General features: G+C 35.3%; 1 protein-coding gene across 5 annotated transcripts in view; it reads left to right on the top strand.

Annotated features, from left to right (window-relative positions):
* The window catches only part of TRRAP (transformation/transcription domain associated protein), an 83,015-nt gene that overhangs the window by 32,095 nt on the left and 38,656 nt on the right, over positions 1-12,264 (top strand). For all 5 annotated transcript variants that reach the window (XM_071760436.1, XM_071760440.1, XM_071760439.1 and 2 more), the window contains 15 exons: positions 20-139; positions 463-627; positions 1,029-1,210; positions 1,499-1,697; positions 2,114-2,242; positions 2,825-3,091; positions 3,656-3,862; positions 4,741-4,899; positions 4,983-5,117; positions 5,332-5,442; positions 6,351-6,497; positions 7,886-8,099; positions 8,761-8,886; positions 10,637-10,783; positions 11,803-12,005. In XM_071760436.1, the coding sequence (XP_071616537.1) occupies positions 20-139; positions 463-627; positions 1,029-1,210; positions 1,499-1,697; positions 2,114-2,242; positions 2,825-3,091; positions 3,656-3,862; positions 4,741-4,899; positions 4,983-5,117; positions 5,332-5,442; positions 6,351-6,497; positions 7,886-8,099; positions 8,761-8,886; positions 10,637-10,783; positions 11,803-12,005 (2,511 nt within the window). The remainder of the gene's footprint in view (positions 1-19; positions 140-462; positions 628-1,028; positions 1,211-1,498; positions 1,698-2,113; positions 2,243-2,824; positions 3,092-3,655; positions 3,863-4,740; positions 4,900-4,982; positions 5,118-5,331; positions 5,443-6,350; positions 6,498-7,885; positions 8,100-8,760; positions 8,887-10,636; positions 10,784-11,802; positions 12,006-12,264) is intronic.

Genomic DNA, 12,264 nt, shown 5'->3' on the forward strand with positions numbered 1-12,264 from the left:
AGCTTTTTGAATCTTTCAGGCTGGCAGTCCATTCAGGGAACCACTGATAAAATTTTTGACACGTCATCCGTCGCAGACTGTGGAGCTGTTCATGATGGAAGCCACTTTAAATGATCCACAATGGAGCAGAATGTTTATGGTAAGCTGTGTGGGGAGGAGAGTAGGAAAAACCCCTCATCTTCACAAATCTGATGAATGAAAAGTTTTTAATATTTTCCATAATCATGGTCCTACTCTGACTGTAGGGTACCTATTCTCTCTTTTGTTTTTTGTTTGTCCTGGGGTGTTGATTTTAACCCTTTTCAGACCATGTAAAACTATTACTGAAGTTGTAGCAGTTATTTTTATATATGTTAAATGTAACCTCTACAACTTCAGTGAGTAATATAAAAGCTGAAGGCTGATATAGCCTTTGGATATTTTTTCTTTTAAAGATTGTTATTAAAATGATTTCTTCCTCAGAGTTTCTTGAAACATAAAGATGCCAAACCTCTACGAGATGTCCTGGCAGCTAATCCTAACAGATTCATCACTCTGCTGTTACCTGTTGGTACCCAAGCAGCTGTTAGACCTGGTTCTCCAAGCACTACCACAATGCGTCTTGATCTTCAGTTTCAGGCTATTAAGGTATTAATTTATTTTTGTTTGTCTCTGCAGCAGATAGTTAAAACCTCTTTAGTTACAGGCCAGTTATGTAGAGACTTTCAAGTGTGTGTATGTTTTAAAGGCTGGTGAAAAACACTTGTAAATATGTAAAGTGTTTGTAGTCAGAGTCAATCAAGGAAGAAAAAGAGACTGAAATGAATTACACTTTTTATTTAATCAAGTAAGATGCAAGAGAAAAATGTGGCAACATAAACTATTTTTTTATAAGAGAAATTCCTTTAAAAATTCAACTGAAATAGTTTTTGACACTCTCTAAACATTTTAGAACCCTTAATTGATTTAAAGAAGTGCTTTTATGTTGTTTCTTCAGACAGATCTGCTGCATGTTGACTCTGCATTTATCTTGTTTTGCCTTTTGACAGATCATAAGTATTATTGTTAAGAATGATGAATGTTGGTTGGCAAATCAACATTCCTTGGTGAATCAGCTGAAACGTGTATGGGTGAGTGAAGCTTTTCAGGAGAGACACCGTAAGGAGAACATGGCTGCAACAAATTGGAAGGAACCTAAGCTATTAGCATATTGCCTGCTGAATTACTGCAAGTATGTAAAAACCATTTATTTTCTATAGCTTGCATACATTATTTCATTTAAATTTTGAAAATACTGTAAAGGAGTACTGGGGTACTAAAACGAGTTTGCATTTAGTGAAGAGAAAGTTTTATGTATTTCATAAGACTGTTTCTAGCTCTAAAACCATGCCTCTGGTCCTGCCTGCTCTTGGCACTCTGCTTATTTAAAACCAAGATTAGTTTCTTCACCAAGTTAGCAGTGTAGTAGTTTGGTTGGGTATTTTTTCAGAGAAGCTTTTTGTTTTCTGTATTTCCACAGGCGGAATTATGGCGATATAGAGTTGCTCTTCCAGTTGCTTCGGGCTTTTACAGGTCGATTTCTCTGCAATATGACCTTCCTAAAGGAATACATGGAGGAAGAGATCCCCAAAAACTACAGTATTCCCCAAAAACGGGCTTTGTTTTTCCGGTTTGTAGACTTCAATGACCCAAACTTTGGAGATGAGCTCAAAGCCAAGGTAACTAAAGCAATTAAATCAAAGAAGTCTGGTATTTAGGTTTAATTTTCTTCTTGGGAACTAGGGCAACAAAACTTGCTTACTTAAATGTCAATGAGTTTGATAATTGGCAGAGCCATTTAGGTGAAAATATCATACCTGAGAAATAGCAATAATAAACAGAGACAGCAATTTATCTTGCTTTCAGTGCTGACTATTTTAGTGTACACTTTCTAAGAATCTTTGACCTTGCAGTGGGAAAATGGTGGGGGGAGGTTGGGGAAGAAATCTGTGTGTATCTGTTTCTTAAAGTTTTATTCATATCTTACTTCTGTAAAAAAGTGAATGTCTAACACAGAGGCTTGCATGTGTAATTACTTGACAGCTATTTACAAAAACTTACAGATCAGTGTAACTCTTCTGTTTATATTCTTTAGGTGCTGCAACATATTATGAATCCTGCTTTCTTGTACAGTTTTGAAAAAGGAGAAGGTGAACAGCTGTTGGGACCCCCAAATCCAGAGGGAGATAATCCAGAAAGCATCACAAGTGTTTTTATAACAAAGGTAACAGTCCTTGTTTACATTAGGTGTTAGAAAATTAAAACAAAAAGTTGTTCCTCTCATTTGCTTCTCAACCCTTATTTGAATTAGTTAAGCTATTTCTGAATCTGATTAGTCGTATCAAATCGTGTAACAGTTGTGAGATCATCACTCATCAGTAGGACAATTTTCAGTTTCTAATAGGTCTTTTGACTTCACTTGGATGTCTGTCTTTGACAGGTCCATTTCTAGTCTTTATCATAAAGCTTATTGTTATTGAAAACCAGAATCTTTGTAATTCGCTTTGGTTTTCTTGAACCAGTTAGCACTTACAAAGTAGATCATGTTGAACATGAGGGTTGGGTTTTTAAATGATTTTTTTATATGTTAGCACCTTGGAATTTCCTAGGTTTGCTTATTTAAAAGTTCTCACCTCAGGAGGTTGTTTTGTGGATATTAAACAGAACGAAAAACATGGTTATAGTTGTTAGTCTTCTTAAAAACCACTGACAAAGCAAAAGAAGAGGAAATTTGTAGGTAATAAAGTTGCTTTGTCGTGTGTTTTCTCACCTTCCTCTTCTCCACTTTGATTATTCCTGGAACTAGGTGCTTGATCCAGAAAAACAGGCCGATATGCTGGATTCTCTCAGGATCTATCTCTTGCAGTTTGCCACACTTCTGGTTGAGCATGCTCCACATCACATTCATGACAATAACAAAAACAGGAACAGCAAACTGCGGCGCCTGATGACCTTTGCTTGGCCTTGCCTCTTGTCCAAAGCATGTGTAGACCCAGCATGCAAATACAGTGGGCATTTGCTCTTGGCACACATCATTGCCAAATTTGCCATACATAAGAAGATTGTTCTGCAGGTACTGACTATGGGCTCGAATTCATACATTTAGGGTGTGTTGATGTAAGTTCTCTAGTGTGCTTTCTGTGCATTTTAATTTTAAATAGTAGTGGTTTTGGGTACTTTGTATACAAGTAATGTTAAATTGATGTGCAATGAGCAGATAAAGAAGCAGCAAGCCAAATATTATAACAAATTTATTCAGGGATAGGAGAGTGTAGAAGTAAGTTTGAAGATAAGTGAAAACAGAGAGAGTAAATGGGACAAGGAAAAGTTGTTCTGGTAGATTTACCAAACCTAGTAATATTTCTTCATTTAAGAGACAGACATTTAATTTGAGTGAGCGTGTGGGGACCAAAGGAAAATTTCAAATTGGACAGTGGAGAGAGAGAAAGAAAAAGGAAACAGAAAGGAGACAGAAGTGTATGCTATATATTTCTGATGATAAGGTAGCATTATACATTTATCAAAGTACTGGCCTTTAGGGAAAAACTCAGGTTGTTGAGAATATATGTTTTAGTTTCTCTGAATATATTTGTACATATATATATAATTAATGTTGATCAGAAACTTTGCTGTTTAGGTTTTTCACAGTCTTTTGAAAGCTCATGCAATGGAGGCCCGAGCTATTGTCAGGCAGGCGATGGCAATCCTGACTCCAGCTGTCCCTGCTCGGATGGAGGATGGACACCAGATGCTGACTCACTGGACACGAAAAATCATTGTGGAAGAGGGTCATACAGTTCCCCAGCTAGTACATATTTTGCACTTGATAGTACAGCATTTCAAGGTACTTGTAGCAGTTTTTCTCGTAGTCACTGTATCCAAGATATCAAGGAGGTCAACTGCAGTTTGGTTAGAAAATAATAATTTGATGTATATATTTTGGCTTCCAAAGACATCAGCTGTCTGATTTAAAACTGAAAACAACTATTAAAATTAAATAGGAAACAACTTGCTGAGCTTTAGAATGGTTGAATTTAGAATTAGAAATGTTAGGTGAAGATCTGTGAGTTTAATTCATTTCATATGCATTAGTACTCTTTAACAGAGCTGTGAGGAGTCTTCAAGAGTTGTTTGAAAAAAGGGCAGAACTATATTCTTTTCCATCCTATCCATCCTCCAGTAATCCTTGTTTATTTGACTAAGTATATTCTGTGGGGTTTATTATGCTACTTTTATCTCCAGCTAATGTATGTTGGGCAATACTGAATCAAATGGAGAACTCTGTAGTATGTCAAGATAGGAGCATTTTTTAAAACAAATGTTAAAATATAATGCAAAGTGGTAGATACCTAATATGCATTTAAAACACTTTTCAGGCCTCATTCCTTTTTGAAAAAAAAAAATTGGAGTTTGTTCAAATGTTAGTTGTAGCTCTCAAAAAGGGTTGGCAAAAAATTAGAATGATTTGTCTTTGAGAAAAATCAGTTATCTTGAAAAGTACCTCTTAATTTTGTGGAACTAATCACTACAGAAAATTGTAACCAAAATTTTATTTTCAAAGCATTGGTTCCCTTTCCAGATCTCAAAATTTGAATGTGGTATGGATTTGCCAAGCTTTGGAATTAAAGACTATTTAATTACTTTACTTTATTTCAACTCTGTAGTTTTTGTGTCGGATTTTGTTGGGTAATGGCTAACATGGCTGTGAAATCATCTTTTCAGGTTTATTATCCAGTGAGACATCACTTGGTTCAGCATATGGTTAGTGCCATGCAGAGACTGGGCTTCACTCCCAGTGTTACGATAGAGCAAAGAAAATTAGCTGTGGATCTTGCTGAAGTAGTTATTAAATGGGAATTGCAAAGAATTAAAGACCAGCAGGTAGGAAGTCTAAATAAACTGGTAAAGCTTGAACTGTTATACAGTTAAATGCTTTTTTAACATGCACATTGCTGCTCTTTCAGCCAGATTCAGATATGGATTCAAGCGCAAGTGGAGAAGGAGCAAGTTCTGCCTCATCTGCTGTTAAAAGAGGATTGTCTGTTGATTCTGGTCAAGAAGTAAAACGGTTCAGGACAGCTACAGGAGCAATAAGTGCTGTAAGAAAAAAAACTAAGGTTTTGTTCAGAGATTCTGGAATTACAAACTCCAGTGACTGAGCAGTTTAGTGGAAGTTTCACAACAGTACTTGCGAAACTCCCTGAATTGAAAGTTTTATTTAAAAAAAAAATATTTTAAATCTGTTCTGCCTGATGTAATCCACATTCCATGTGGCTTGTTTTTTTTTTTTTTGTGTGTTTTGTACATATGCAGGTATTTGGACGTAGCCAGTCCTTGCCAGGAGCTGATGCACTTCTTGCCAAGCCGATTGACAAGCAGCATACAGATACAGTTGTGAATTTCTTGATTAGAATTGCTTGCCAGGTAGTCTGTTTATTCTGATATGCAAATACCAAAGCAGCATGAGTAGCCAAACCCTCTCTTTTGGCTAAAAGCCAAAAGCATATGCCCCTCTTTTCGTAAGAGTAATTTTATGCTTGTATTATTCTAGTGTTTGTATACTCTCTTTTGCTAAAAGGATAGAACCTTTAATGTGAAATTTTATAAAAAGCAAATTTTTTTCATTTAAAGATGAAAGAAAATTGAGTTTTTACCCAGTTTCTGCATGTTTTTTGTTTCACAAATGATGGTTATTAGTCATGAGAGATGTTTTAGCTTCATATTCTTGGTGTTGTACATTTATAGTTTGATACAAGGAGTGTTTGAAGTAAAAATTTATAAACAGTTGCAATCCAGATTTTGAAACTGAAAGACTCCATTTTACTAAAGATTTTAAGCAAATCTTCTTGCAAATTAGCTTTTCTAGAGTGAGAAAAACTAGCTGAGTGTAGCCCAAAGCTGACTAATTTTATGGCTTCTATTTCTGCAGCAGACTGCTGGCAAGTAATATGGAATTTTATACACCACGGTCTATTGCACAGAACAGACATGCTCTTGAAGTATAAAGGTGAAATGAATGAAGGGCTGTGTATGTCTGTGGATACCTTGCAAACTGAAAAGATTAATGTTCAGAGTTGTAGATTAAGCTTTTTTTAAGATACATTTGATGGGTGATTTGGGGTAATTAACTAGCAGTTTAGGCACCAGTTCGCATATTTACTTTTTAGTTGTCAGGTTTTTATGCTGTTAAATACTCCCTGGCTATACCAATAAAACTACTTAGGCTCATCCATTTCAGAAATAAGGAATTATAAGCTTGCTTTGAATGTGTTAATGAATTAATGAGTTGTTTACTAAAGGATGTCATTGTGTTAACTCTGATTCATTGCTAGGTAAATGACAACTCAAACACTGCTGGATCTCCTGGGGAGCTGCTGTCTCGACGCTGTGTCAACCTTCTGAAAACAGCTTTACGACCAGACATGTGGCCAAAATCAGAACTGAAGTTGCAGTGGTTTGATAAGCTGCTGATGACTGTGGTAGGTAACCTTCCAGTCCTGTACATCTTTAGGTTTTACTAGCACATAAATTGATTGAATACTGATGGTATCTTGAGATCTGGAGACTGATTTTACAGTCTTAATCTTATCTTCCTTGTAGTGAAATGCATAGATTGTGAAGTATATGAATTGCTCCAGTGGTAATATTTTTTTTATTAGTAGGGAGATTTACATATTGAGATAGAGTTTTATTGGTTCTTAGTTTTCTGACTACCCTATGGTAATATAAACGTGTTGATGATACACCGTGTTTTGTTTATCATTTGTATTCTATTCATATATTTTTTGCCATATAAAAAGTTTTTCTATGTGTATTTTATTTGTATCATATTAGTCAATAGACTAGCAACTCTTACTGTGTTAATTTTTTAGGAGCTTTCTTAATGTCATTTTTGTTTCCTTGAATAAAGGAGTAATGTATCTTTTGGAAACTTAAACATTTTGAAGATAAACATGAAAATTTGCTGTGGCTCATTATTTTCCAAATGCTGATCTGCATGTGCTATACTTTCATAACACTGTTGTCTTTATGGAGCTAGATAGTCCTTGAAGGGGCAAGTATTTACTTTCTTCCTTCTCTCCTGCTGGAAGATTTTTTTATGTGGCTCTGTTTGTTTTGGGTTTACAAGGGTTGATAGTGCTCCAGGGAGCTCATATTTGTTGCTTTACTCATCTTTTCTTGAGAAGTGTGCAACCTGAGTAAAAATTGCCATTAAATTGCCATTTCCCTGCCTCAAGACGAACATGCACTGTACCATCCCTCTGGCTTGGGGAAAGTGGACGTGATTTCTGCTTACTTAATACAGGGATAGAAGCTCTATAAAAGAGGGATTTTGGTCGTAGTTTTGTGGTATATGCTGTCAGTTAGGAGATGCAGAAAAAAGAATGAAGCTTCTGCAGAAAACCAATTTACTAGGGTAATGATAATTGTATAGGTTTGGGTTTTTTTTCTTTAGCTCAAGATGTCCCCTTTCCTATTTTTAAACTATAACTTACCACAGAATATGCTTTTTTGGCTCTTCACTGCCTCAAAAAAAAAAAGGTTGGCAAAAAGATAAAACACTGTCCTCTGAAAGCATTCCTCACCAGCAAGGTTGCAGGCAACTTTCAAAGGACTACAAAAACATTAGAAGGAACATATACTGTAAATGCACAAGTAACATTTTTATGCTAAAAGATTTTATAGAGCCTTGTATCTTACAGTTTTATATTTCATGAATTATACAAAAGATTGACTTGAAACTTCACTCATGTAGAACAATGAACCTTATTATCTGTTTCCCACAGATTTGATCCGGACTCACTGAACTGTGTAATACTCGTGTGCTTTCCCCTGCTCACTGCCTTTTTGTGTGTGTTCTCTTTAGGAACAACCCAATCAGGCCAACTTTGCCAACATTTGCACTGGCTTAGAGGTCTTAAGTTTCCTGTTAACTGTACTGCAGCCCCCTGCTATCCTTAGTAGCTTCAAACCCCTGCAACGAGGTGTAGCAGCTTGTATGACTTGTGGAAACACCAAAGTTTTGAGAGCAGTCCACAGTTTGCTTTCTCGCTTGATGGGAATTTTCCCTACAGAACCAAGTATGTTGTTACTTTCTTCTTCCTTTTATCCTTTGTTGCTGTGTAAGTTAGTGATTAAGGGTGGGGTGAAGACACTCTTTTGAATGTGCTAATATTCTGTTTTATGATTCCTGCATTTAATGGTCCATTTGAGCTTGCACTTTCAACCCCTGTGTCAAGAAAGAAAAGCTGAAATAAGTAATCATGTGGAATACATCATTACCCATTGACATAAAAACTTAATAACCTGTGGCTGTCATAACTTTGGTTGAAGAAATGCATGCTATAAATTGAATGTATTTTTGCAATTACAGTTTTTCAGCTTGAGAAATGCAATTTATTAGTTGCTAAGCTTTCCTGTTTTGCTAAACCAAGGAAGAAAGCTGGAGTGTAAAAAGAAAGACAATATGGTGTGTCTTAATATAAACTAATTTAGATAATCTTTTCTTAAAAAGAACCAGTAATCTAAGATGTCTCATCAAAGTGAGTTGTTTAGAAGTGTGCACTGTTATAAAAGACACACTGGTGTATAACATTTTACTGTAAATGAAGGATCTATTAGTGCTGCCTTGGTTTAGAAGCAAGATTCATAGTGTAACTAGAGTGTCCATAGTGTAACTGTTCCTTGCCTGTTCTGTAGCTAATGTTAACAAAAGTAAACACAATCCTGTAAACTCTGTAGGTACCTCAAGTGTAGCTTCAAAGTACGAAGAGCTGGAGTGCCTTTATGCTGCAGTTGGAAAGGTTATTTATGAAGGACTTACTAATTATGAAAAAGCCACTAATGCTAACCCTTCTCAGCTCTTTGGTAAGTTTCCTCCATCACTGGTAGATGTGTGTAGAGTGCCTGACACTGAGTATGATCTTTGGCACCAGCTTCTATTTTCCATAAGGAAACTGAAATCCGATATAGTGCAGAGGAGGCTGTGGGAAGCATTGGGAGCTGACCTGAGCAAAAAGCTTGGGATGTCTGTGAACAGCTTCTTGGCAGCTGTGAAGAAAGGGACTGGGGGTTCATTGCATTCTGTCTTCTCCTGGTAGCTGACTTGGGAGCAATAATGGGAAGTGGGGAGCTGCAGCTGTGCTGGATATCAACCTTCTGTATTCAAAGAACACGGGGAACATTCAGGTTAACCAAAATATGAAATACATGAAAAAACCAAAATCCTGCTTCTCTGAGATACAGTAGGATGTTTCAAGGAACTGTGTAAACATTCTTACATGTTATTGCCTTATACTTTCTTTTTCAGTTGTTTTTAAAGCCTCATTTATCAGCTGATTTAAATAGTGTAGGAAGATTTATTTTTTTATAGCTCTAGAATGCTCACTAGGTAAGAAATTACAAAAATACTATTTTTTTTCTCAAGTGAGAAAATATGAATTTTTAACATATGCCATTCTGAATAGGTGAAATGTGCAACTTTTCTTGTTATTTGTACTTACTTAACTGGTGGAGAGCTCAGCTACATAATGGAGTGACAAAGATATATCAGAGTAATACAGTTTGGACCAGAACTGGTTGTGTGGGTAATACAGACCTGAAATTGCACAATTTTGGAAAACTTGCTGATTTAAATGGCAAATGTCTTTCAGTATTCTACTCTGTGATCTGTGTGGATAGCTGTAATTTTGCTTTGGGAATTGCCTATTTGTCAGATGTCAGGATGTGCTTTACAACAAACTAACCAAGAAAGATGTTTCTTATGTTTTGTCCAGAGCTTAAGAGCAGCACTGCACTCTAACCACCAGGCAGTGCATATCTTATTAATTCTGTGTTTAAGATGTGGAACTTTGTGTGCCAAATTTGTGCAGAGCTGAGCACGAAAGACTTTTCAAGTAGCAATTCAATGAACAAAGCACATTTTAATAAATATTATTGTAGGTTTTTCTTGAATGACAGAAGTTGTAGTAAGGAAAGGGATACCTATAGGTTTTTTAGAGGGTATACTTTGGGAGGATGGATGTCTTTTTTAAAAGAATTAAATATTTTAAAGCATAGATGTTGCTAACCTCATTGGTTTGAATGTATGCAAACTTTATGAAATTTTATAAAAAGTTTCTAGAATAGAAAACCAATCTTGTGTGATTTTTGTTAAAAAAATTTATTGTAAATTACTAAACATAGGCCTATTCATGTAAGTTTTCCTATGTTTTGCTGCTAAAAGAAATGTGCAACATGAGGAGCAGAGTAATTTTGCCTGGTTAGTTACATTTCAAAAAAAATTTTAAGGATGTAGAGAAATATCTGCTTTCATTTCCCTTCTCTCCTCTTTGCCCTCCATCACGCACTTTGATATAGAACTTTCAAACATTTTGACTAGTGCAAAAATAAGTATTTAATGGTAGACTAAAGTTGAGACTGAAATTTCTCTTCAAATCTATCCAGATTTCAAGTATTCACAACTTGGGTAGTCCTGTGCTTCTTTAATGGGAGGACAAAATACTGCTACAACACCTCCCTGTGTTTTCACATAGAATATCCAAGTTGAAAACCAGTGTCTTACTCAGGTCATGCACACTGAGAGTTCTACTTCCTTAAGTTTTGTTTTTACCTATAGGTACTTTGATGATTCTGAAGTCTGCCTGCAGTAACAATCCCAGCTATATTGACAGATTGATTTCAGTTTTCATGCGATCTCTGCAGAAGATGGTCAGGGAACACTTAAACCCACAGGCTACAGCAGGAACAGCAGAAGCAAATACAGGTATTACATTGTATAGTCTAAGGATGTATATGATTAGAAGTGCTATAAAGTATTAAAATCTCTTAATCCTAAAAGGGACTTAAATTATTTTGTAGAGAAAAATACTTCAGCATTAGTGAACAGTGTTATTGATGTATTGAAGTACAATAATGTGCTTTGAGTTCCTGTTACCTGCTTAATATCTGTATTTCAATGTCAACCCAAGAATTTCAGTGAATGGTTAGTGAATATTTGTTGATCTACAGCATATCTAGAAATTATTCAAGATTTTTCAGTTGTGGTTTTTGTTTTGTTTTTTTTTTTTTTAACTCCTTCCTATGTCACTATATTGGAAAAACTGTTAAATCAACTTCTTGTAGCTGATGCTTTTGGTTTTATCTTAAAATTGCATCTTTTTAAGTCTGTACAACTCTGTCATCAAGTGAATTAGGTCATGAATCATTGAAAGAAAAAAAAATCAGATGTTCTTGTAGAAGAAAATTCACTGCTAGTCAAAAGCACTGTAATTTATTAATAGACAAGCTACTGAAGAAAATACTTTGAAAGTATTTGCTGCTGTTAGAATCCTAGCCCATATTTAATTAGGTAAATTATAAGAAAATTGCAGACTTTATTAACACTGGGAAACAACTGAAAAATTATTAAACTTGACAGATAAGGAAGTCAGGAAATTAACAGAATAGAATAGGCGTGCTGCATCATATAATACTCTTTTCACAAGTTTAATTGCAGTTTTTAATTGCTGGGGCTTTGTAATATCTTTTACCAAAGACTGACTGAAATGAAGCCACACAGATTTGCCTTCAGGATTTTGAATGGATTTTGTTGTTTGGTTTTTATTTCTTTTTTTTTTTTTTTGCTTTTTAGTAAGTTTGGAAATATTATTTCTAGGGATATATTTCCAGCTAACAGATATTCTTGTTGCTATTTTAAAAATGGCAGTAGCATATCTTGAAAATTTCTTTGCTAGGTGTTTTATAAATGAAAACACAATTCTGATCCTTTTTTTGCATCTGTAGCAGGTACGAGTGAACTGGTAATGCTAAGCCTGGATCTTGTGAAAACTCGCCTGGCTGTGATGAGCATGGAAATGAGAAAAAATTTTATACAAGCTATTCTAACATCTCTCATTGAAAAATCTACTGATTCCAAAATTCTTCGTGCAGTGGTAAAAATAGTGGAAGAGTGGGTGAAAAACAATTCCCCAATGGCAGCTAATCAGGTAAATTGAGAAGACAAAATCATTATTGCTCTTAAATTCTAAGTAACTATAAGGCACTGTTATAATTCATCAGGTTTTGACATCGAGGTTTGTAAGGATCTGTGAAAGTAACTGGAGTTAAAAATGCTTGACATTTTGTAGTCTTATATTAGGTGTTTGATCTCAAAACCTGTTTTGCAGAGAACTTGTTTTGAAGTAAAGATTTTGAAATATGTTTTACATTAACATGGATAGGGAGAGTCTTTAGGAGGAAGATAAC

This window comes from Heliangelus exortis, chromosome 17 (assembly GCF_036169615.1).
Source record: "Heliangelus exortis chromosome 17, bHelExo1.hap1, whole genome shotgun sequence".
NCBI classification, from domain to species: Eukaryota; Metazoa; Chordata; class Aves; order Apodiformes; family Trochilidae; genus Heliangelus; species Heliangelus exortis.